The 23,256-nt window shown below is 51.8% G+C and overlaps 1 protein-coding gene across 3 annotated transcripts in view; it reads right to left on the minus strand.

The window, feature by feature from the left end:
* Positions 1 to 23,256, minus strand: part of KIRREL1 (kirre like nephrin family adhesion molecule 1) — a 108,430-nt gene that overhangs the window by 6,717 nt on the left and 78,457 nt on the right. The window contains exons 2-12 of one of the 3 annotated variants that reach the window (XM_030936699.1): positions 16,861 to 17,010; positions 14,977 to 15,126; positions 8,742 to 8,899; positions 6,601 to 6,751; positions 5,502 to 5,607; positions 5,208 to 5,356; positions 4,802 to 4,929; positions 3,948 to 4,074; positions 3,758 to 3,858; positions 2,018 to 2,216; positions 135 to 242 (exon numbers count right to left, since the gene is read on the minus strand). In XM_030936699.1, the coding sequence (XP_030792559.1) occupies positions 135 to 242; positions 2,018 to 2,216; positions 3,758 to 3,858; positions 3,948 to 4,074; positions 4,802 to 4,929; positions 5,208 to 5,356; positions 5,502 to 5,607; positions 6,601 to 6,751; positions 8,742 to 8,899; positions 14,977 to 15,126; positions 16,861 to 17,010 (1,527 nt within the window). Of the gene's footprint in view, positions 1 to 134; positions 243 to 2,017; positions 2,217 to 3,757; positions 3,859 to 3,947; positions 4,123 to 4,801; positions 4,930 to 5,207; positions 5,357 to 5,501; positions 5,608 to 6,600; positions 6,752 to 8,741; positions 8,900 to 14,976; positions 15,127 to 16,860; positions 17,025 to 23,256 lie in introns of all 3 variants that reach the window. The other 2 variants (XM_030936698.1, XM_030936700.1) reach the window with 2 other exon arrangements.

Here is a 23,256-nt window from a genome sequence, read left to right on the forward strand (position 1 = left end):
GCCTCTGCAGCAGCTGCTTCAGGCTCCCTCTGGGCTGCAGCTCAACGGCCAACCCCCCATCCATCCCAACACTGCCTGTCACAGCCCTGGAAGGGCCAGGGGAAGGCTGTGGGCTGCACAGGGCCCATACTCACTGCCTTTGCGGCGCCGGTAGAGGAAGAATACCAAGGTGATGAAGAAGAAGATGAGCAGGATGCTCGCGCCGATGGTGGCCCCAGCTATGATGCCCACAGGTAACACCTCTTTCGACGGGGAAGGAAAGGTGGAGGCATGAGGCTGGAGTTATACTGGGAGCTAAGCTCAGTGCTGGCTGAAGGCTAGGCCACAGCTACAGAGGCAACCTTGGCTTGTGTACAGGGCTAAGTTTTGACTGAGCCTGGGAACAGCATTCAGTTTAAGTCAAGGTTGGATCAGAGAGGAAGGTCTGCACTGTGGTTGGATTTTGGTCTGTGATCCAGCTCCATCAGAATGGAGATCATGGTCACGTCTCATCCCTGCAGCTGGGGCAGGAGTTTGCCCCTGACCTTGGCCGTCTGTTGATCTCTGTCCTTCAGCTCACCTGACTATGATGCTTGGCCCCTCGCTCTTGTTTGAGGCCAGCTGTCTCCAGACTCTCCAATCTGCCACCCATATTCCGACATCTTTCATCACCGTGCCATCCGTAATACCACTGTGACTGCCCCATGTGCACCTATCTACCCAGGGCTCCAACAGTTTTCCTTGGTTTCCTCTGCTTCCCAGAGCTGAGGAGGAGCTCAGGAATCCTGCTTCCAGTCTTCTCTCTCTTCCTAGCAGCTCTAGCTGAATCCAGATCCTGCTTATAGCTTTTCCTCTCTGAGATCCTTCCCTGTGGAGCTCCACGTTACTGTATCTACTCCATTCTTCCCTACCCCCAACCCCCTTGCTGGCATCATCAGTTAAGACCGAAGTGATGGGCCGGGTGCAGTGGCTCACACCTGTAATCCCAGCACTTTGGGAGGCTGAGGTGGGTAGATCATGAGATCAGGGGATCGAGACCATCTTGGCCAACACAGTGAAACCCCGTCTCCACTAAAAATACAAAAAATTAGCCGGGGGCGTGGTGGCACACACCTGTAGTCCCAGCTACACGGGAGGCTGAGGTAGGAGACTAATTTGAACCTGGGAGGCACCGGTTGCAGTAAGCCAAGATTGCACCACTGTACTCCAGTCTGGGTGACAGAGTGAGACTCCATCTCAAAAAAAAAAGGACAGAAGTGATGGGATGCTGTCATTTCCACGCGGTTCCCCATCTCCTATGTCAAATGGTTAGTTCTCAAAAAATAAAACAACAACAAAAAAGTGCTTTTCCTCCTTGGACTTGGTAGCTTCCAAAAGTCAAAGGAATACCTCTTTTATCATGTGACATGTGAGAAGTGCCTTAAAGGAGAGAGCACTTTTCTGCTATCCGAGTGACAATTCTTGAAGAGGTAGGGGAACCCATACTTACTGAACACCTATTATATGCCAGGCATTTTGTAAATATTCTCTCATTTAATCCTCACAGCAGCCCAATGAGATGGGCAGCATTATTCCCTTTTGCAGTTCATATGATTCTTCTCCATCTGAATATTAATTTGCTACCACTCTGTAAGTCCCTCCACTACACTGAAAGTTTCTTGAGGTCAGGGACTGTGTCTTGTTCACAGCTCTTCCTGCAGACCCTGGGGCAGAGCCTGGCACACAGCAAATGCTCAATACACTTTAACAAAGTGAGGGAATTTCCCCAGTTGAGCATATGGAGGACAGGTTCTGGTGGGAAGGCCCAAGAGAGTTCTTTCCCTGATGCACAGACTCTTATAATAGGCAGGAATCAGACGGGAGTAGCCCCAAACCCCTTCACTCCTGATCTCTCAGCCGGGACATCCCTCTGTGTGTCACCTCCCTCAGAGCAGAGCCCAAGAGAAGGGGAGTGGCTGAGCCCTGCCCCTGGAGAAAAGAGGGAGCAGAATCCTCAGGCTGCCCTGCACCCCAGCTGGCAGGCAGCACTGCCAGTCACCTCGCTCTTCCAGCTGGATGATGGCTGTGCCTGGCCCGAAGCTGTTCCAGGCGGTGCAGTTGTAGTGAGTCTGAAAGTCGGCCTCCATGACATTGTTGATGGTGAGCGTGGATAGCACCCCACTGCCTGAGTTGGTCCTCTCCACTGTATAGCGCTCCAGGGTCCCCACCTCCAAGAAATTCTCCTTCCATGCCCATGCCTGCAGTGGAGAGGGCAGGAAGGAGGTAAGAAAGGGGCAGGTGGCAGAAGCCCATGCCCACGTGTCCCCTGATCCACCCTCAAGGCACCCTCACCCCTATGTGCCATGTGTGCCCCACGAGCCCAGCCTAACACCTCCCTGTAACAAACCTAAGTCACTCCTGCTGCCTCACACCCTCGGCACTGACTCTCCACTCAAGGAGGAGCAGTGGCTCCCAAGCATGGCTGGCATCAGATTTACCTAGGGAGATTCTTTCAAATGTAGATTTTTGGGACTTATGTCCTACATAAGAATCTCCAGGGAGGAGGAGAATCTCTATTTTCATAATGATCACATGTGATGTGGATGCAGCTGATCCAATGAACCGACACTGGGAACCCCAGATGTTGTAGAAAAAGTTCTGCATTGGTCCTCAAGAACGCTGGGCTCCTCTGCCCATCAAGCCCCTGTGTGGCCTCCCTGTCCCTCTCTAGGCCTCATTTTCTTCATCTATACAATGACAGAACCAGGCTAGGGCCAGACAATGCTCAAGATTTCTTTCAGCTCTGATAGTCTGTGATTCTAACTAAGCGTAACTCAATCTTTAGGCGTAACTTTAACCAACCCACACGACCTGCCTGGCTGGCTCTGAGACTGATCCATAGACTTATAATAGGCAGAACCCACAATGGGGTATCCCTGGACGGTTCCATCCCTGACCTCTCAGCTGGGCCATTCCCCTGCATGGCCCCTTCCTCAGAGTGGAGCCTAAGGGGAAGGGAGCAGCCGAGAACTGGCTCCTTTCCAGGGATCAATCCTCCTAGATCTGCAAGGAAAGCCCCCCGGGAGCCCAGCCGCCTGCTGCCCGGGCGGCCGTGGTAATGAAGTGTCCCTGGGCAGCCCTGGAGTTAGCCAAATGGTCATTAAATGTGATGAGGGGTTTGACAGTTAATGGTCACGGAAGGAATTAATGGCTCATGGTGTGGCGGAGAGGAGAAAGGAGGGAGGAGAGTGGCAAGGCAAAGGGGCTGGTAGGAGGAAGGCAAGAGGAGGGAGAGAAGAGTGGGCCAGGCAGGCAGGAGAACTGATGGGAAGGGAGGGAGAGGGCAGGCGCCAGAGGAGGAGGAGACAGGGAAGGGGAGGGAACAAGGAAAAGAGCAGGAGGTCAATGACAGGGCAGATGAGGGAGAAAAGAGGGGAAGTGTTAGCCCAGGGGAGAGAGCGGGGAACTAACATGAATTGAGTGCTGGCCTAGGCATCTCATACCTGTTGCTGCCATGACTTCTCACAGCAACTCTATTAGGTAGGATTTACTGGCCTTGTTTTATAGATGAATAAACTGAGGTTCAAAACATTAAGTGATCTGCTCAGGGACACATAACAAGTAAGGGAGGAGGTGGGATTTGAGCAGGTAAAGGGACAGAGGGACAGAAAGCAGAAGATTCGAGGTTGGAAACGGGACAGGGAAGTTGAAGGAGCAAAACCAGCAGAGGTGAGAGGAGACTGAGCCTGGGCAAAGAAGCAGGGAGGGCTGGCTGTCCGCAGGCAGGTCCACCACTCACTATGCGGTCAGGGGGTGGTGTGCTCCCAATGAAACACTCCACCTTGCCACCGTCACCCCTCACAGCGTACTGCACCGCCTCACTGGAGATGATGGGGGGCCCTGCAAGCAAGAAGACACACGTCAGAACCAGTTAAAAACCGCAGTGCCAGCCCACCCAGGCCCGGCTGCCTCTCAGGCCACTCACTCACCGTTCACATAAAGCGGCACCTCCCGCTCAGCCACTCCGATTCGAGGCACAATGGCCCGGCAAGTGTAGGTGCCAGCGTCTGCCTGAGTCACCGACTTCAGCAGCAGCTGGTTGCTGTTACTCAGGACCTGGGCAGAGAGAGCAGCCTCGGGTGGGGAGCCAGGAGGCCTCGGCCCCTAGGTCCATGAGGGCCCCACATCGGAGGCATTGGAAAGAAAGCAGGAAGGGCCACAAGTGAATTCCCAGAAGGGAAATGGGATTCCCGAGTCCATTTTGGTCCATGCTCTGACTCTACACAGGTTGGCACGTAAATACCCTATCTCTGCAAGAGTGGGCAGGGATGGGGTGGAGGCCAGAGAGGGCAGGTGAAGGCTGCAATTATTTTAGGAGGATGCAGCCTCTTCTGATGATCTGTCGTGTTTTCATTGCCAAATGAGGTAGGACGTTTTACTCTGAGATTCCTCTTCCTGCAGTTCTGGCCCAAATGGTCTAATGGGCGTCTCTGCAGAGCTATAGACTCCAGCCTTCTCTAGAGAATCGCCTCAGCTTCCCCACCTCCCTGTGCAGCATTATTTACCAGACCTTTGCCACTGCAGCAGGCCCATCCCAGGCCCTCTCCCTTCCTCCCATCCCACCCTGCTTCCCATGCATAGCTGAGTTTGTCCCCCCAGTGCTTCTGAACTGGACAGCTGTCCTGTGAGAAGAGGTGGGGATAACTGTAAGCACTTTCTCCTCCAAATCCCAAGACCCTAGAAATAGCCCAGGTTCAAAGATGATGCTGCAGCCCCCCATCTACTCCCATCTGTGGCCATACCCCTTCCTCCCAGCATTCAGAATAGGCAGTAAGAGTCTTACCATGTTTGAGTCCTTTTTGGTCCAGGTGAGAGTGAGGGGGGGATTTCCAACCCAGACACAGGTGAGGGTCACATCAGAGCCAATGTCTGTAGTTGTGGGTTTGGGGTCGACTACAATACGGGGGGCGACTGTGAGGGAGAAAGAAGCCACTCAGGGTCTCAAGCTCACGGGGTTAACTCCAACCAATCTTCTTCCTCCTGCCCTGCTACCTCCCCATTCATGGAGCCATCCCCGACTCTGCCCCAGGCCCTCCGGGGCCCCGCTCTCTGTCCCCGTCCCTGCCCTCCCGCTCTCTGTCCCCATCCCTGCCCTCCCGCTCTCTGTCCTCGTCCCTGCCCTCCCGCTCTCTGTCCCCGTCCCTGCCCTCCCGCTCTCTGTCCCCATCCCTGCCCTCCCAGCTACTCACAGTGGACATTTACTAAAGTGCTGACATTGGTGCTCCCCACTTTGTTGTGAACCTCACAAGACACAGGCTCCGTGAAAAAGGAATAATCCACATTTGTCTCATAGCGACTCTCGTGGGCGTCTTCAATCAAGAAACCCCCTTTGGCCCACCTGGGGGAGGAGGCAACACAGAGGTGGGATCAGGTCTCAGACCCTCTCAACTACATCCATGACGCTTGGCCTCTCCAGTACAGCCTCCGACCCCAACCTCTTCTGTATCACTCACCGGAGTGCTCCCAGCCTCTGACCCCCTCACCTGTAGCCCAAGATCTCGGGGTTGGCTGTGGCCTGGCAGGTAAAGACAACACGCTCACCCTCCTGCACCGTCTGTGGCTCAACGGACAGGGTCACTGTAGGAGGGTCTGCAAAGTAGAGCACAGGGAGTCAGGGTCTTTTCTGTCCCTTGAGTTTCTTTTTCCCTCCCTAACACATACACTCAGACCTGACCACTCTCAGGGGGGATCTGGGAATTTGAGGTTGCAGTGTATCAGCTCCAATTAACACGCTGTCTTCCTCACCTTTTCCACATGGAGCCTCTAGGGGGTCTGCTAGGGTGACCACCAATGAAGGCACCAAAGGGACAAATAACGCAATGGACTAATGACCCACTGTGGCCACTAGGCGTCAGTGTGAGCTTGCTTGGCTCACTAAAAGGGATGGGGTGTGGGCATTCCCAGTTGCTGCCCACACCCCCATGGCTCCCTGGGCAGAGACAATTTATTACACACCTACCAAGTAAGAATACTCCATGCTAGATGCTCTTCTGCTATATCTCATTTAATGCTCACAACCCCAGGAAGCAGGTCCAGGTCCACAATCCCTTATTTGAAATCCGTAGGACTAGATGCATTTCAGAATTCAGAATTTTTCAAATTTAGAAAGGCAATGCTGTGCATAGAGCGTTTACTTTGTAAGATCCCCAGCAGCATCTGGGCTACATCCCATAGTCACATATGAATACATACGCAGTGAAACTTAAGACTAAATTAAATAAAAGACTATGAAGAGCCTTGGTTGAGGCTTTGCCACCATATCACTTTTAGTTTGAATAAGGGACTGTAGGCCAGTATTTTATCTTTTGCGATATACAGTATACAGAATTGGAAACTGAGGCCCAGAGAGTATAAATCATTGACTAATAACAGGCTGGTTTATACCTGGGGAATGCCTGACTCCACAGCCAATGCTCTACCAGCCCTTAGTCCCCACAGTTCAATCCAGGGAATGAAAGATGTGACAAAGGCGAGTGTTTGTCCTGGGGACCGTAGGGGGACTCTTAGTTTGTGCTTCTCAAAAGGCTGCCTACATTCCCCTCCTACCCCACTGCTCCAGAGTGCTCCCCTCAGCCCACTCACGGTGCACGTCCAGCTCAATGGAAGTCTCCTTGCCACTAGGGATAGCCTCGTTCATGCTTCGGCAGGTGAAGACACGCCCAATGTCCAGGTCTGTGGGGTTAATGAGCAGTTGGCTCACAGTGGTCTCCCTCTTCCCATCCTTCAGCAATTCCTGGAACATGACAAGGGTGGGAGATATGGTCAAGCTAAAAGCCCCCTCCTCTTCTCTTAAAGCGACCTCACTCAGAGATGGGCTTGAGCTGGAGGGATACTTTAATTTAAAGCTCAACCCCCTTCACTCCCACAACCTCTTCCCTGTGTGTGTGTGTGTGTGTGTGTGTGTGTGTGTGTGTGTGTGTGTGTGTGTTTAATCTATATCTTTTAATTAAAATTATATTTTTTAGGGTCTTGCTATGTTGCCCAGGCTGGCCTCTAAAGCCTGGACTCAAGCAATCCTCCTGCCAGAGCCTTCTGAGTAGCAGCGACTACAGGAGTGTGTGCCACCATGCCCACATCACAGACTATCTTTTGGAGCAGTTTTAAGTTTACAGAAAAATTGAGCAAAAAGTACAGGGAGTTTCCATATACCCTCCTCCCTGACCTTACAGTTTCCCCCATTCCTAACACCTTGCATTAGAGTGATAAGTCTGTTACAACTGATGGACCAAAACTAACATATTATTATTAAGGCCACAGTTTACATTAGAGTCCAGCACAAATCCCATCTCTTCTGGAAAGCCTTCTGCAGCCAGCCCAGCCCTCAGAAATCTCTCCCAGCCTGAATGTATGCCCTTATAGTGAGTGTGTCCTGCTCACAGCTCTAGGCACATCCAGTCTTGCTTGTAGGCACCATGTGTGAGTATTTCAAGGTTGGGTTTCTTCTGCTAAACTGTAAACTCCTTGAGGGCAGGGAAGGGACTCACAGGCTCGAAGTCTTACACTTGCTCAGTGACAGCCAGGGGTCCCTAAATATGGTCACAGGAACCCTTGAGCTGTTTTCTATACTGCAAACTGCCTGAGGGAAGTCATATTATTAATCAAAGTAAGGCCCCGTGGTTTGACCACCATGCATGCAGCTTTGCTGGACAGGCACAGTTCAGGGCCAGTGCAGTAACATTGGCTCCCTCATGCTGCTTTGAAGCTCCATTGTCTTTAATGAATATGAAAAATGGGGTGGATGACAAATGGATATTAACAAACCAACTTGTTTGGTTGCCAAAATGTAGCCCTGATGAAGAAAAATAACAGTTTTTGGTTGTGAAAAGGTTAAGTATCACTGAGGCCGAATTATCATTTGTCAAATGAGAAACTAAGGCCAAAAAAAAGTGAAGTGAATTTTCCAAGGTCACACAGTGTGTTGAGGGCAGAACTAAAGCCAGAAGCCAGGTATCCCTGGGATTGCACACTGAAGAGCATGGGAACATCCCCCTCCCCACACTGAGAATTGCTCCTGCAGCACCAGCAAAGGGCTAGATACATGTATGTTCACCCACAGCTGGCAGGGTAACCCCAAACAGGAAATCTGGATTTGAATTCCAGCTGTACTGTCCACTGTGCTATGTAATCCTGGGCAAGTCACTTGATATCTTTCATGGCTTCCTCATCTATAAAATGTATACAAGGATCCCTGCTTCCCCAGCCCCTTTGTTGTGATGACTGGAATAATCTGACAAACAGATGCGGAAGGAAAGAGGTAGAAGTGATCAGTGGAGAGAAAGCACAGTCAGACCCAGGTACAAACCCCAGCTCTGCGCCAGCTGTGTGACCTTGGACAAGTCACTCAACCTCTCTGAGCACCAGTTTCCTCCTTTGTGAGTTGGAAATAATGCCTCCTTTATGGGACTCCTATGAAGATTAAGAGAGACTATCCATAAAGTATTTAGCATGCACAGTGTCTGGCACTCAGTAGGTGTTTAATCCATGGCAACTTACTATTACTATTAATCTCTGCTCAGCTACTGAATGACACAGTAAACCTGGGAATTCATTTCTCTTCTCTGGGTTTCAGTTTTCCCAACTGTAGAATGAGAGGGCTGAACCAGATGACCTCTAAGCCCCTCTCACGTCTGTGTGCTCCTGAGTCTGTGGTCAAACCCCTGTGGGAAAGGAGAGGTGAGCTGGGCTAGGCCCAGGAGGAGCTGGGGGAGCTGGCCGGAGCTCACCGTGCTGGCCACAGCGCCCTCCTGCTGCGTCCCGTCCCGGAACCAGATGATGGTGGCAGCAGGCTTCGCATTGAAGGCCCGGCATGTGAGGTTGTGGGGGGTGCCTGCCTGCAGTAGAATCACGGGGCCTCCGTCAATCCTGGTGTCCTCTGGGGGGACTGTGGGAGAAAGCAGAGCAAAGTCAGTGCAGGGTGTGGCTAACACTTCCCTGATGACCAAAACTCCTGCCTCTGGAAGCATCCTTCCACCTGCACGTGCGCCTCTAGGTAGGCAGTACCACCCTACCCCCTACCTCCAACCACTGTCTCCATTGCTTTTGTGGTGGCTTCACCTAGGTCCTCAGCTCACCCATCTTTCCCAGTCCTTGTTTGTTTTTCTTTGCTGGCCTATAATATTTTCTGGTACTCCATGCCCCTACTGGTTTTGTTGTTGTTGTTGTTTGTTTGATTTTGAGATGGAGTCTCGCTCTGTCACCCAGGCTGGAGTGCAGTGGTGCCATCTCGGCTCACTGCAACCTCCGCCTCCTGGGTTCAAACGATTCTCCTGCCCCAGCCTCCCAAGGGGCTGGGATTATAGGCGCCCACCACTGCTCCCGGCTAATTTTTGTATTTTTAGTAGAGAGCAGGGGTTTCACCATGTTGGCCAGACTGGTCTCAAACTCCTGACCTCTCAAGTGATCCGCCTGCCTCAGCCTCCCAAAGTGCTGGGATTACAGGTGTGAGCCACTGTGCCTGGCTCCATACCCCTACAGTTGCTCAGAGCTACACACTACAGATGGAAGCCTCAAACTTAGGGAAGGGCTGGGCTATCTCAGGCTCTGAGTACAGCTCATACCCTTCAGAGTCCGGCTTGGAAAGGTGGCTACCTCCATAGGACTTCTTGCATCCTCCCTCCTGTCTGCTCCTCTACCCTGGAGCAGCCAGATGGGCTGTCCTATTACAGTCACCTCCATGTCACACTGCTAGCAGGTGATTTTTCCCTACACCACAGCTAACTATGTGCCACTTCCCTGCTCAAGCACCTTCAATGGCTACAACTGCCTAGGGCATCAGTTCCAAGCATTTCAGCCTCCTGTTCAGGGTCCTCAAGCCAAGACCTGCAATGCAGTGCTTTCCATATGGCATGCCCTTCTCCCACAGCTTCTTTTGAAGTGCTTCCCATCCTGTTCAAATCCCAGTTGATGCACAAGGCTTTCCATGCGTAGCCCACCCCCACCATGGTGGCCCCCACCAGTCACTCAGAGCTCTTAGCGCCATCTGCCTTGGATTTTGTTTACTTATAACAGTTATCTAACCCTGCCCCAACCAAAACTGTTATCCCCTGGGAAAACAGCAATCCTGTCTCACTAATGTTTATATGGTCACCAGTGCCTAGAATGTGACCAAAGTAGGCTCTTGCTAAATGTTTAAAGAATTGAATTGACCGATGTCTGATGCTAGCAAACAAGGGGGGGCTCTCCCTGCCCTATCTCCGTAGGCTTCTAAGACAAACCACACTGTAAGTTCCCTGAGGGTAGAGTCTGCTTCTGATATACTATCAGCACTTCAATGTCCAGCCCAGTGCTTGGGTGATCACAGGTGCTTAGGGATATTTGCTGAATTAATGAATGGATGCTGATGAAATAAAGGCAGAAGGATTTTGATTATAATTTTTCTGGTCCATCCAGTGTTCATCAACCATAAATCAGAAAGGAACTCCTGGGCTCAAGCAATCCTCCCACCTTAGTTTCCCAAGTATCAGAAACTACAGGTACACACCATCACGCCTGGCTAATTTCTATTTTTTGTAGAGAGGAGGTTTCACTATGTTGCCGAGGCTGGTCTGAAATTCCTGGGCTCAAGCAATCCTCCTACCTCAGCCTCCCAAAGTGCTGGGATTACAAGCATGAGCCAGCATGCCCCACCGATAAAAGACTCAGAGGAGGGTCCAGAGGGAACACTCGAGAGGAGACCCTGGGAGACCCATGGTGCCTGGTGGTGGGCAGGGCTGTTCTAGAATTTACACAATGAAGGTCTCTATGCTGGGGTTTCCAGTAGAAACTACTCGAAACCTGTCTTAGCATTCCATTCAATTCATGCTTGCCTAGTGGTATAGTGGAAAAAGAATAAAACTTAGATTCAGACTGCCTGGTTTCAAATCCTGGTACCTTTGTTCACCTGCCCTGTGATCTTAGATGAGTTCCTAAAGTCCCTGAGTCTCAGTTTCTTCATCAGAGAAGAAACCAAGACATAACAATGCCTACTCACTAGAATCTCATGAAGATCAGATGAGATACTGTACATAGACTACGATGTGCAGGGCATGTGTGAGGTATGGAATGTATTAGCCTTACTGCCTGGACGAGAGTAGCAGTGGCTCCAACTCCTGCCTGGCTAATTATCTTCTGAATCCCTGGCTCTTCCTCCTTGTCCTGTGTATATCTAGTTCCAATGCCAGATGAGGACAGGTTTGAGGATGAGGATGGGGAGCAGCTTGAAAAGTAGAGAAAGTTGGAGAGAAACAAATAAAGAGCTGCTGCTCAGGGCCTCCTGGTCTGCTCAGGCCCCTCTAAGGTCACATGTTGCTGCCACACCCGGAAGGAAGATCCCGCATGGCCAGAGCCCCGAGGAGACGCCATGCCCAGGTGTGTGCCCAGGTGTGTGAAGCCCCTCCACTGGGAAGGCATCAGCTTCCTCTGCCCTGGTAATGCTCCCTGCCCCTTTGTTCACGCAAAGACTACCCATCTGCCACCTCTGCCAGCAGTCCACCTTTCTCTGGAATTTTCCAAACTCTTTGCCTATCCTCCATGAGCTCATCCTTGCCCCTCATATCTGGGGCAAACAACAGTAAAGCTGTTAAGATGCCTGCTGAGCCAGCTGTTAGAGGGCATGCGTCCATGTGTGCATGTGTTTATAAGCAAGTTTTTATGGTTTGTGACTTAAATCTGTATATCAATATGCTCATGTGCCTCCCCACACTCATATGCCCCTGAGTCTGTGGTCAAAACAAGACTTCAGTTTCCTTGTTTATAAAACTTCAAAAATAACATGGACACCTACTCCCACGAGTTGTTATTGTGGAGGCAAAGGAAAATCAAGAAGGTGAAGCCAACCATAAATGGTGGCGGGATCGACAATAATTTCTACCATTCAGTGAACATTCACCTTGTGTCAGCCAAAGTGCCTCCTATGTGTGATTTCATTTAATCCTTACCACAAAGTATATTTCTTTATTCCTTTCATGGTAAATATCATTAACTCCAATTTACAGATAAGGAACGGAGGCTCAAAGAGGATAAACAAATGTGCTCAGAGACAGGAGAGTGAGTTAGAGGGCAGAGCTGGGATGTGGACCAGGCTTGCCGGACCCAGAAGCCACGCTCATCACCATGGTTTTGGAGGTCTGTGTATCAATGTTACATCTGTATCTGTGGGGGAGTGGGAGGCATCCATTCAAAGTCCTACCCTAAGGAAGAATGACAGAGGCCATTCTGTGAAGAAGGCTGGCCTGGGGAGCTGGGGGCGGGGGGTCACTGAGGGGAATGGCTGGGGAGGAGGGAAGTCTATGAGGCTGATGTCATGCAGGGAGGCTGGTACCAGGCACTGGGCACAGCCCACTCCTCATTTCTGCCCTGCCTAGTCTCTGGGTCCCCTAGCTGCCGTGAGCAAAGGCTGTAGGTAAGCAGGTACGCAGGAAGGGATGCAGGAAGTGTCATGCCTTCTTATTGCCTCCGTGTGCTGCAGGTGGCAGGGTGTTTGAGAATTTAAGAAAAAGACAAGGAGAGGAGAGAGTGAGGGGAGAAGAGCAGCTGGACTATCCGTCCCTGTCTCCCTTTCAGGTTAAAGTTACTCCTGGGCACCCCCCCGCATCCTTCATCCATCCAAGTCACCCAGGCAGGCCAGCAAGGACCCACCATGCCCTCGAAACAAGTCAGTCAGCTCCCCTGCTATGTAGCTCTCCCTCATTGGCCTGCAAGCTTTTAAACAAGGCACTCTTCCATCTAGGGTTCCCATTGATATTCTCCTTTTCCAGGTTCTTCCTGGATTGAACCAAGCCACTGGGTGCCATTATAAGACATTGTTACAGCAACACTTAGTAGCTTAGTTGGCCTTTCTTCACCTCTCTCTCTGTGATAAGGTAGGAGAGAGGAGTATCAAGGTCCACTCATTAGGATGGGAGTTCTCCAGGGCAGCAGTAGCACCTTCCAGGGCCTACGATAGAGGCAGTTAGGGAGGAAAAAAGAAGGAAGAAGGCTTCCTAAAAGTCTCATGGTTCCTTGAAATGCTTGTTGAGCTTGGGGCTGACACGCTTCAGTGAGGGATGAAAGATGATATCTTGGCATTCATGCTCACCCTCTAATTTTTGCTGTCTAACCTCATTCCTGCTCCTTGCTAATTCTTCCCATTTTAGTCCTAGAGAGGAAAAGCAAATCATCCCACAGCCTTGAATCCTGGTCCTTCAGGGCCTTTATATCCAATGAAATTGGCTCTTGGGTCCCTCCAGTCCTCACTTATTCTGACACCTCACATTCACCCAGACCTTCACAGCTTACAAGTCCCCATGCAGCAAAGCAGCAGTTGCTAAGAAAAGGCTGGTATCATTATGCCATGTTACTGATGAGAAAACTCATGCCCAGAGGTTGTCACCTCTTTAGGATCATGATGCCAAAATGGCCAAGGTACCCAGGTCTCCTAACCACCAGCAGTCTAAGACTCTCTCTTTCCACTACACTCTGAGGACGTCTCATGTTCTCACCTCCCTCCTTGCAAAAACAAACAAACAAAAACAAAACAAAACAAGAAAACAACAGACTGGGTGCAGTGGCTCATGCCTGTAATCCCAGAACTTTGGAAGGCCAAGATGAATGGATCACCTGAGGTAAGGATTTCAAGACCAGCCTGGCCAACATGGTGAAACACCGTCTCTACTAAAAAATACAAAAATTAGCCAGGCATGGTGGCGGGCACTTGTAATCTCAGCCACTCAGGAGGCTTAGGCACAAGAATCGCTTGAACCCGGGAGGTGGAGATTGCAGTGAGCCGAGATCACGCCACTGCACTCCAGCCTGGGCGACAGAGACTCTGTCTCAAAAAAACCAATCAACCAACCAACCAACCAAACAAACAAACAACAGAAAACCTTCCTTGTGCCCGGGCTCAGCTCCTCTCTCCTTTCTCCCATCCCTCTTGGGGGCTCCCCGCAAATTCAGTGATTTCAAGTTACAGGGAAGGAAAGGAAGAGAGGCAAAACATACCAAATGGAGGCAGAAAAAAAGGGACAGAGTCAATGTAAATAGGGAAGAAACAGAGTCACAGACGGACAGTCCAAGCCCAAGACAGAAAGCACAACAGAGGCAGAGGCCCAGTGAGACAACAGGGCTGGAGAGAACAGGAAGACTGGCGGATTCAGAGGTATTGCAAGAGTGAGGCTGGGGGCTGAGTGGGCAGCGGGGGAAGGGGTGTGCTGGAGCTGGCCTCATTCCGGTTCTGTGGCACTGCTGCAGGAGAGAGTCCCTTCATTATGCAAATGGCCTCGGGGGTTACCATAGAGGGACATCTGCTTGGTCCCCCAGTGGGTGGCTGGCGCAGGACTTCCAAGAGCTGCAGGGCTTCCAAAGCCAGCAGCCATCCAGAGACAGCAGGACCCCAGCCCTCCGACCCCCCACCCCAGTTCTCAGCCTCAAGGCCCATTCCTTCCAGTACTAATCCCCTGTTCCTGGAGGAGGCCTTCAGGTGAATCTGAGAGGAAGGGTGAGCGCTGAGGGAGGAAAGGAGGCAGCTGAAGGGAAGAAGGGCTGTGTGAGGCTGGGGTGAGGTGGAGGAGGGGCACAGGGGCCCTTTGGGGTCTCCAAGGCAGCTGAGAGGAAAGTAGAAGGCAGTCGCCTCATCACCAACAAGCCTGCCAGCCAGGACAGCTGGGAGAGGAGGGCCCGGGTCTCCATCACTCCATACTTCCCTGTTCCTGGTCTCCACAGCCTTGTTTCTAAAAGGCAGAAGGCCTTGTCCCTGAGTGGCCGAGGCACTGGCTGGAGCAGAGAGGATGCTGGCCTCACACAGTCCACGCCCCGCCAGCACCCCACATCTCCCGCATGCCTGGTTTACTTTCTTCTACCTGGACTTGAGCATTAGGGCAGGGATGAGGCCAGTAACAGAGAGGGAGAAGCTGGGAAATTAAAGAGGGAATTGGAGAGTGGGAGAGACTGCCAGGATACAGAGAGATGGGGCCTTGAAGTACTGAAGGGCATTGGGGTCCTTACTGAGCACGGTGAGTTTGGCCCGCCGGGAGCGCAGGGCGGCCTCCGTGGCCTGGCACTCGTAAGAGGCGTCGTCAGAGAGCTCAGCATCTGTGATCTCCAGGTTGTACTGCCCAGCGTCTGAGGAGCCCACGACCCGGTACCGTGGCCAGGCTGCAGAAACAGAAAGAATGAGGCCCAACCTTGAAACAAGGACACATCCTCAAGCCATCCCACACCAGTATTCCTCCCTCTGCCCTCTCCTGGGACACCACTGGCAGGTGAGAAGGTGAGGCACCAGACACAGACACCTGATGCCATGACACCCCACGGCGAGGCTGAGAGCCATATAGCCGGAGGAGCGGACAGGAGGGCAGCTGAAGCAGGGAGACCAGCGGGAGCAGATGAAATCTCCAAGGCTGTTTGCAGACAAATGCCTCTCATAATAATAGGAGAGAAAGAGGAGAAAAAAAGGCACACAGCAGGGAGCAAAGGAGGGGGGAGAGAGGGAGAGCGAGTGTGTGGGCGCCAGGAAATATAGGGCATTGCGGCACAGACATGAGCTCACTGGAGCACCTCTGCGGGACTCATAAGGCAGAGGGAAGCCCAAGGCAGACCCAGGGAAGAAGGATGAGGCAGGGGCCCGCCGGCTCCCTGGAGAAGCCCCTAAACAAGAGTCCTGGTTTCCTGCAGAAGCAGTGGCTGAGGCAGTGGGCCTTGCCCTCCTTCCTCCAGGCTCCCTCACTGGCTTCTTGCTTCCCAGCCCATCCCTCACGTTCCCACCATCAGCTCCTTCCCATGATCTCCCTCTGTCCAGAGGCTATCGATTCTTCTCACTCCATATCTATTGATCTAACTCTCTCTCCCAGTTTCTTTCTCTTTCTATCATCGATAGATCTACCAGACCCATCTCTTTCCCTTATATGGATTGCTCTACACAGACAAATTTCCCCTACCTGTACTAACACATAGAACTCACAGCAAATAATCTCAACTCCCTCAACAACAATAAGAATAAAAATATACAGCCCATCCCCCACACCCATACTTACTTCATTACAGTTCCTTAAAGCTAAAACGTGTTTTTACAAATCTCTTCTCCCATTTGGCTCAAAACTCACAAATGCACTTCTAAGGCAGACAGGCCTGCAACCACCATGCCTGTTTCACACATCAGTAAATGAAGGTCCAGAGAGGTGAAGTGGCTTTCCTAAGGTCACCCAGCTGGCAGGTGGTGGAGGCAGGACTAGAACCCAGGTGTCCACTCTGCCAGGCAGCCTTTCCAAGGGTCTCTTTACTTGCTTTAGAATATAGGAGGTTGGTTTTATTGTGTTTGACTGACTCATTATGTTTGCTTCAGCACCAGCTACATAGCCAGTTCTTAATAAAGGCTTGTTGAATGAATAAATAAATGAATGCTCAGGCTGATATTAAAATGAGTTTTTGGCCTCTGAGCAGACATCGCCTGGGCAGCGGGGAGGAGAGAGGCTGGAGTGGAGCCAGGCTGGCATGAGACACTTGCGGGACACAGAAGTTGCCTGTGCCCTCTCCTACCCTTGCTGCAGACTCTGGAGTCTCCCAGCACCTCCTGCTAGATGACTGTCTGCCTGCAGCGCCCCTCACGGATCTGTGTCTGGTTGAAGCTATCTTATGTAAAGGTCTCTTGGTTTCCCTTGACCTCTCAGGCTTTGTACTGCCTTCCTCAAGTCAGTCCTCAGTGGCAGGAAAGGCAGAGCTGCAGGGTGGGAAAGCTATAGAGATGGAGCTCAGTAGCAGAGACAGGGGAGGCTGTGGCACAGAGAAGGGTGGTGAGGGAACTAAGAGATGGTGAGTCCAGGAGTCTATGCTGAAAGTGGGGAATGGCGGAGAAGATGGGATAGTTTGGATGTTGGGTAGCCAGCCACTCACCTTTGAGGCCCTGGCCCATGCCCAGGGCCAGACCGTCCTTGGTCCATTGCACAATTCCAGAGTAGTTGAGCAGCACACAGGGGAGCACGGCCCGCTGTCCAGCCACCACCGTCTGGTCAGCCGGCTCCTGGCTGAAGCGGGTCTGGGTCCCTGCAAAGCCAAATCTGGCACTAGGTAAGATGAGTAAGGAGAGGGGCTCCTCTAAGAGGTCCCGCTCCCCATGCAGGAGGAGGGAGGGAGAGAGCCTCCAGTTGGGGATGGGGACTCTCTGGTTCCTGCCCCCCTTCAGCCTCAACCCCTTTGTTCTAAGATTCCAAGTCCTCATCTTTTATTCCTTCCTCCCTTTAAGGCCCATGGGAATGGAGTTCAGGAGCGGAAGTGCTCAGCAATCACACAGAAAACGGTGCACTGTTATATAAAGGCCTTAGAAATGGGCCTAGTCCAACCCTCTCATTTTACAGAGAAGGACCCTGAGTTCCAGGGAGAAAAGTAACTTACTCAAGGGCAAGTTAATGACAGAGCTGGGATTAGAACCTGAGCCCCTGCGTCCAGGTCCTGGCCGTTCCTCTACTACCCACTGCACCAGCCCACCCCCACATTAATGACTCCTGTTTAGACATGTGACATGTGAGCTGATGGGAGCCAATGTGAACCAACACACACGTGCAACTATGCCAGGTCCAATTCCTCCATGAAAACACCAGGGTAGATACTACGGAGCCGGGATGTCCACATGTGCGTATGGAAGCTTCCTGGGTGGAAAGTGTATCCAAAACAAAGTAGCTCTGAACACACTTCTTGGCACATGTGCCCTGCTCCATGTGTTCATCCTTTGCTCCCAAGTGCAGGGGGCCCTGAGTGTGTACACATGAACACACCTGCACACACCCTGCCTCCCTCACCGTGGGAGCTGAGCAGCCACGTGACTTTGTTCCACTCTCCCTCCGGCTGTGGGAGCTACACATGGCTGCCCGGCTGGCAGCTCGGCCGGGAGCATTTGATTAGAGAACTGCAGAGTAATTGCCTTTAATTGTGGAGCCTAAATGGAGCAGGGAATTGCATTGCGGGTTTTTTCTCCCCCACCACTCCCACCCACCGGTTCCAACCAGCACTGGTCGGCCCCACTGGTGGGGCAGGCCTAGGCTCCTTGCAGAGCTATGTGAGCTATGGGGCTCAGCTTCCTTTGCCAGGTTGTGGGGAAAGAAGAAGGGGGACAAGGAAGTGACTGGAGGACAGCAAAGGAGAGTTCTGGGACTTCCTTGCCATGCTCCCAACCTGTCACACCAGGTAACTGAAATCAGCTCTCCCCAAAAGTCACAGCCTCCTCCTTCTTCTTTCCTTCCACAGCTCATGAACCTGCACAGAGGCCACAATCCCCAAATCTGACCTTTTCCTAACACAGCTTTCTAAAATTTCTCTGACCCATCATCCCTCCTGTGTGTAAGCAAACTTAACTCACCCCTCCCCACTCCAAGATCTCCCTCTAAGCCCCCACAGAAGTGGGATCCTAGTCTCGTCTCCTCCCTTCCTTTTTCTTCACCAGTCCCATTTCTCCTTTTCTTCCCAAACCTGCTGTACATGTCCCTCTTCCAGGAAGCGCTTCTAGCCCCATTCCTTGGCCTCTTGGGCAAATGTAACCAGTCGCATCACTCAGCTGCTGTCATCACTATGTACAGGGTTTCCTGTCTCAAACGATCAGGGGTTATGCCCAGGATTTTGTTTGTCACAGGATAGAGGGGAGCTGGTAAGTGAGGGCATCTGCCCTATCTGTTCCAGCAGAATGGGAACATATCTTCTAAGGCAGAGGGCCAAGCTCTCTCCTCCATCTGAATCTCCCTGAACATCCTACATCCATCACCATTGGTTGTTGCACACAAAGGGGTCTGAAAAAGAGGTGGCCGGGGCCTAGAGTGGACTGATAACCAGAATGTGATCTAGCATGAGACAGACCCTTTACTCTTGATTAAGTGTGCAAATTTAGCTCTTTGGGTCTGCAGGGGCCAGGATGTTAGAAACAGGGTCTCCCACACTCCATGAGTGGCTCCTCAAGTCTCTGCCCTGATCTCTCATTCATGTTTTCTAAAGGATAATCCCTTTCGAGAGATCAGGGTGGCAGGTGCTGAGATCCTGGGGGAGGGGTGGGTCAGGTGAGCAGCCAACATTATTAATTCAAGCATTGCCCTCATTATTATTCAAATTTATTCATATCCTTGCGCATTTCTCTAGTGCAGCTACATGCTGCAAACTCTCCACACTCACATTTCTCCTTCCCATGGCCCCCGGAGCCCAAGTCAAGGGCTTAAGAGTGGGGTTGCTGGTGAGCCCTGGCTCAGAGGTGGAATTTATATGCATAGCTTTCCTGCATGGAGCCTGGACACCCTGGTCTCTCGCTGAAGTCTCTCACGGACAGTGAGCAGCTGGCTCCTTGTCCACTTGGAATGAAGAGGAAGCTGACCCTGCAGCAAGATGGAGATGGGAAGCACTTGAAGTAAGAATCAGGAGACTGGGGTCTTGTGGAGGTGAGGAGTGGTGTGACCTTGGGCGTGTCAATTCCTCATCTGGGCCCCCATTTGCTCACCTGTACAATGACAAGCCTGGACGAGGAGCGCCAAATCCCTCTGTGCACAAATACTAAGAGTATAGGTTTAGGAGACAGACTATGGTTTACATATTGCCTATGTGGCTTCCTCACCCAGTGACCTTGGCCAAGTTACTTGCTAAGCTTCATTTTCCTCCCTGGTAAACTGGGGAATGTTAATGTCTATTTCTGGATTGCCGTCAAAGTCAAATGAGATGAGGTGTATATTATGCTCGGTACAGTCCCTTGCCTATACGCACTAAATGGCAGCTATGATCATTATTTCTCCTGAGCAGTTAGACAGTTAGAGGGACAACTCGAAACCAGCACAGGAACATGACAAAGAAGTTGGTATCTGACTTTCTGGGAGTTTTGAAGTTTCCTCTTGGTTTAGGTCTGACTAAAGCAATTCAGTCCAGACACAGGGGGATGGAAGTAATAACCCTGCAGAGTCCAGAAAGAGGGGGAAGTAAAGACATCTCAGGAATTTAATTCGATGGAAAGGTGGCCTAGATGCTGAGCCTACTGAAGCCACAGGCAATGTTTTCTGGTCCCAACATAGCCCCTGCAGCCAACACAGAATCCCAAATAGAGTTCAGATGCCCCTGGGTTATGCCGATCTGGCTTATGATTACGGGAATGCCCCAAGTCTGCCCTCACCAAGTGCTGTTCTCTCTGATCTGTACACATTAGGCCTTTGTCACCTCTTCAAGCCCTTGCACAGGCCTTTCCCTGGGGAGGACATTGCTCTCCCCTGCTCCCTCGGGATTGAAACAGTCACCTCGTCTGGGAAGTCTCCTGTGACTTTCGTGTAGACCCTCAAGGCCTTCCTACTCACATCTCACTTCTGCTGTAGTAGGGCCCATACTGCACTGGCCTCCCCGTTCCTGCTGGGCCCCAGGGGCGGCTCCAGGAGTCTGGACCATGTCACTCATAGTCAAGCCCATCACCAGGTGCAGGGCCTGCTGCCCGGCGCACTACAGGTGTTCCAAATATGTCTGTTGACTGAGGGAGTGAGAGTGAGCAAACTCGAGTCCACAGTCCTGCCTGTGAAACCACCATCCAGGAAAGGAGGCAGAGCATGCCCCTGACCCCAGGGGAGGCGCACAGACTTCCACAGAGGCAGAGACAGGCCCGGCTAGTGAAGGGGACAGCACCCTCCTCCCAGCAAGAGGAGGAACAATGCTGGGTGGAACTTGGAGTCGGTCCTGGGAAACTCCCTGAAAAAGAAAGCATGGAGCAGAGAAGGGAAGGGCAAGGGAAACAGGCTCTGGACGGTCCTGACATTTGGTGGTGGCGAGGGGATGTGGGAGAGCAGAGGAAGCCTAGAAAGTGAGCAGTGAGGTGCAGGCCTCAGGCAGGGCATGGCTGCTCAGTTAGCAGGAAGGGGAGAGGGGACCCAGTAGCATTACAATGTAAAAGGGGGATGAGGTGTTGGTTTGCCCTTGAGTGTCAAGAAGCCACCAAGAACCCAAGACAAGTGGCCTAGCAAGTAGCCCAGGCACACATCCGTGTGCACACCTGCCTCTCAGGTTCTGGTTGCCTAGCCGTCCATCATCCATGCCACAGAGCAGAGCCTGCCCTGGACTGGGGGTGACATTTCAATCCCGTTCCTATGCCTGCGCCCCCTTCCAGGAAATAAAACCAGTGCCAAACAGAAACACAAGGAAACTGCTCTATGTGGGGTGGGGAGGTGGCCTCGGGGGGCCTGGTGGGAGGGGAACCAGGAAGGTCCTGACCACCGACATAAAGTGAAAACAGACCATTGCTGGGTCAAATCCTGGCAGCTCCAGTCTGGGGCCATCCAGTGAGATTCCGTGCGTATGTTTTAAGTGTATTCCCACCTGCTTTGATCTTGCTCCCTCCCTGCCTTCAGACACCATCACAGCTGTGGTGAGCTCTTAAGCAGTCATTGTGAAGACAGCCAGAGGAAAACTGAGCAGCACACTGGTGTGCCAGGGCACGCACACTCACACATACTCACACGCACCCACACGTACCCAGAAGGCTGACAGAGGCGCAGACAACGCTAAGAAACAGAGACAAAGACAGACACCCACACAGAGGCAGAGGGAGAGCGAGGAGGGAAAGGAGACTAGAGTGAGAAGGGAAGAGGCGAGCTCAGTGGGAAAGAGCCCAGGGTGGAAAAGACGCAGGCCGACAGAAATCCAGAGAAAAAAGCACCAGGAGGAGCCAGTGAGACAAAGACACCCATGGAGTAATAGAGACCCAAGGCAAAGCAAGGGGGAAGGAAGACAGAGAGACGGAGACCAGGAGAAAGACAGAGGTGGGAGGGGAGATGGGGGCCCTGGCAGCACCCCATCTCCTGCCCCAGGGTTGGACACTCCATTTTTCTCACCAGGATAGGAAATTACAAGGAGGCCCAGCCAGGGTTTGCAGGCAGGTGGATAGCCTAATTAGGTGGAGGAGGTCAGAGCCTTGAGGGATGAGGGAGCACAGAGGGACACTGGGGAGAAATTAGGAGAGCAATAGGGAATTTGGCGTGGCAGTTCTGTGCTTCTTCCCCAGACGAGGAGAGGTGAGAGAAGAGAGAACCCCAGTCGTCCACCAGCTTCCTCTCTGCCTCTGTCTCAGACATCTGTCCTTTCAGGTTAGCCCACAACCCCCACCACCTGCACCCTACAGGGCAAAGCTCCTCTAGCCTCAGACTGGGAACCATTCCCTCCCTATTCTCCTACTGCATTGTTGGGGCCTCTGGTTATAACACTTTATCACAGCCTGCCGCCTGCCTTGGATTAAAAGTTACTCACATGTGTGTGTTTCTGTCTCCCCCACGTGGACTCCTGGGAGCCCCTGGATAACAGAGATGCTTTGACTTACCTTCCTTGACCCTTCAACCCCAGCAATGTTCCTTAATAATAAACACTCCCAATTATAAGATGCCAACTGTGTGCCAAGCACTGAGGCAGACGCCTTGTAGTCATTGTTTCTGCGTAAAAATCCACTATTATTATCTCTATTTTATAGAAAAGGGAAATAAGGCTCAGGGTGCTTAAGGTACAGCTGCTAAGTGGCAGAGATGGGATGTGATCTCAGGTATTTTCTGTTACAGGGATATCCAGGATGTCTCTCCTGAATGGACGAGATTCACGACCTCTACCCGAAAGAGAACTATCAGTGACCCTAAGTTCTGCCCATATACCACTTCTGCTTCCTGCCCTACAGCTTAGACTCCCATCTGAACCCTGTTTACCTCCTGGGAGGCTGCACTCTTCAGGTCTGGGCTGGCCAGCACTCTATAGCCATGCAGGACTTGTCCCACATGCTGCCACCAACATAGAAGGCTTGGTCTAGATGTTCCTACAGAAAGGGAAGAGCGGTAGCCAAGGCTGGAATGACTCTCACCAGCATCCAGAGAGATTTTGGTGATTCATAAAGCACCAACTTTCAGGCCACCAGTGGCTAGCAGCAGAAGTAGCCCCTGCTTATAAAGGGCCAATGACTGTTCTGTGCAGCTCACTGATCCACTGCCACTTTTATACACAAAAACCCAATGAGGTAGGCACAATTACTATCCTTAATAAAAAAAAAGCTAAGGCTCAGGGACATTAAGAAACTTCCATCTAGTCACACAGCTAGTAAGTATTGGACAGAGCAGCCAGACCACTGGCTTCCTTGGAATGCCATCTCAGCAGCCTGGCCACTGTTGTCTTCTCTTGGAACCTCCCAGGTCAGATTCAGGTCACTGTGCAAAACCAGTCCCCAGGGGCCTCTCCACCTCCCCTTAATACTGTCCCCTCACCTGGAGCACTCTGCCTCTTAACACTGATCTTCCTGGGGCAACTATCCCTGTTCTC

This window comes from Rhinopithecus roxellana, chromosome 8 (assembly GCF_007565055.1).
Source record: "Rhinopithecus roxellana isolate Shanxi Qingling chromosome 8, ASM756505v1, whole genome shotgun sequence".
Classification (NCBI taxonomy): Eukaryota; Metazoa; Chordata; class Mammalia; order Primates; family Cercopithecidae; genus Rhinopithecus; species Rhinopithecus roxellana.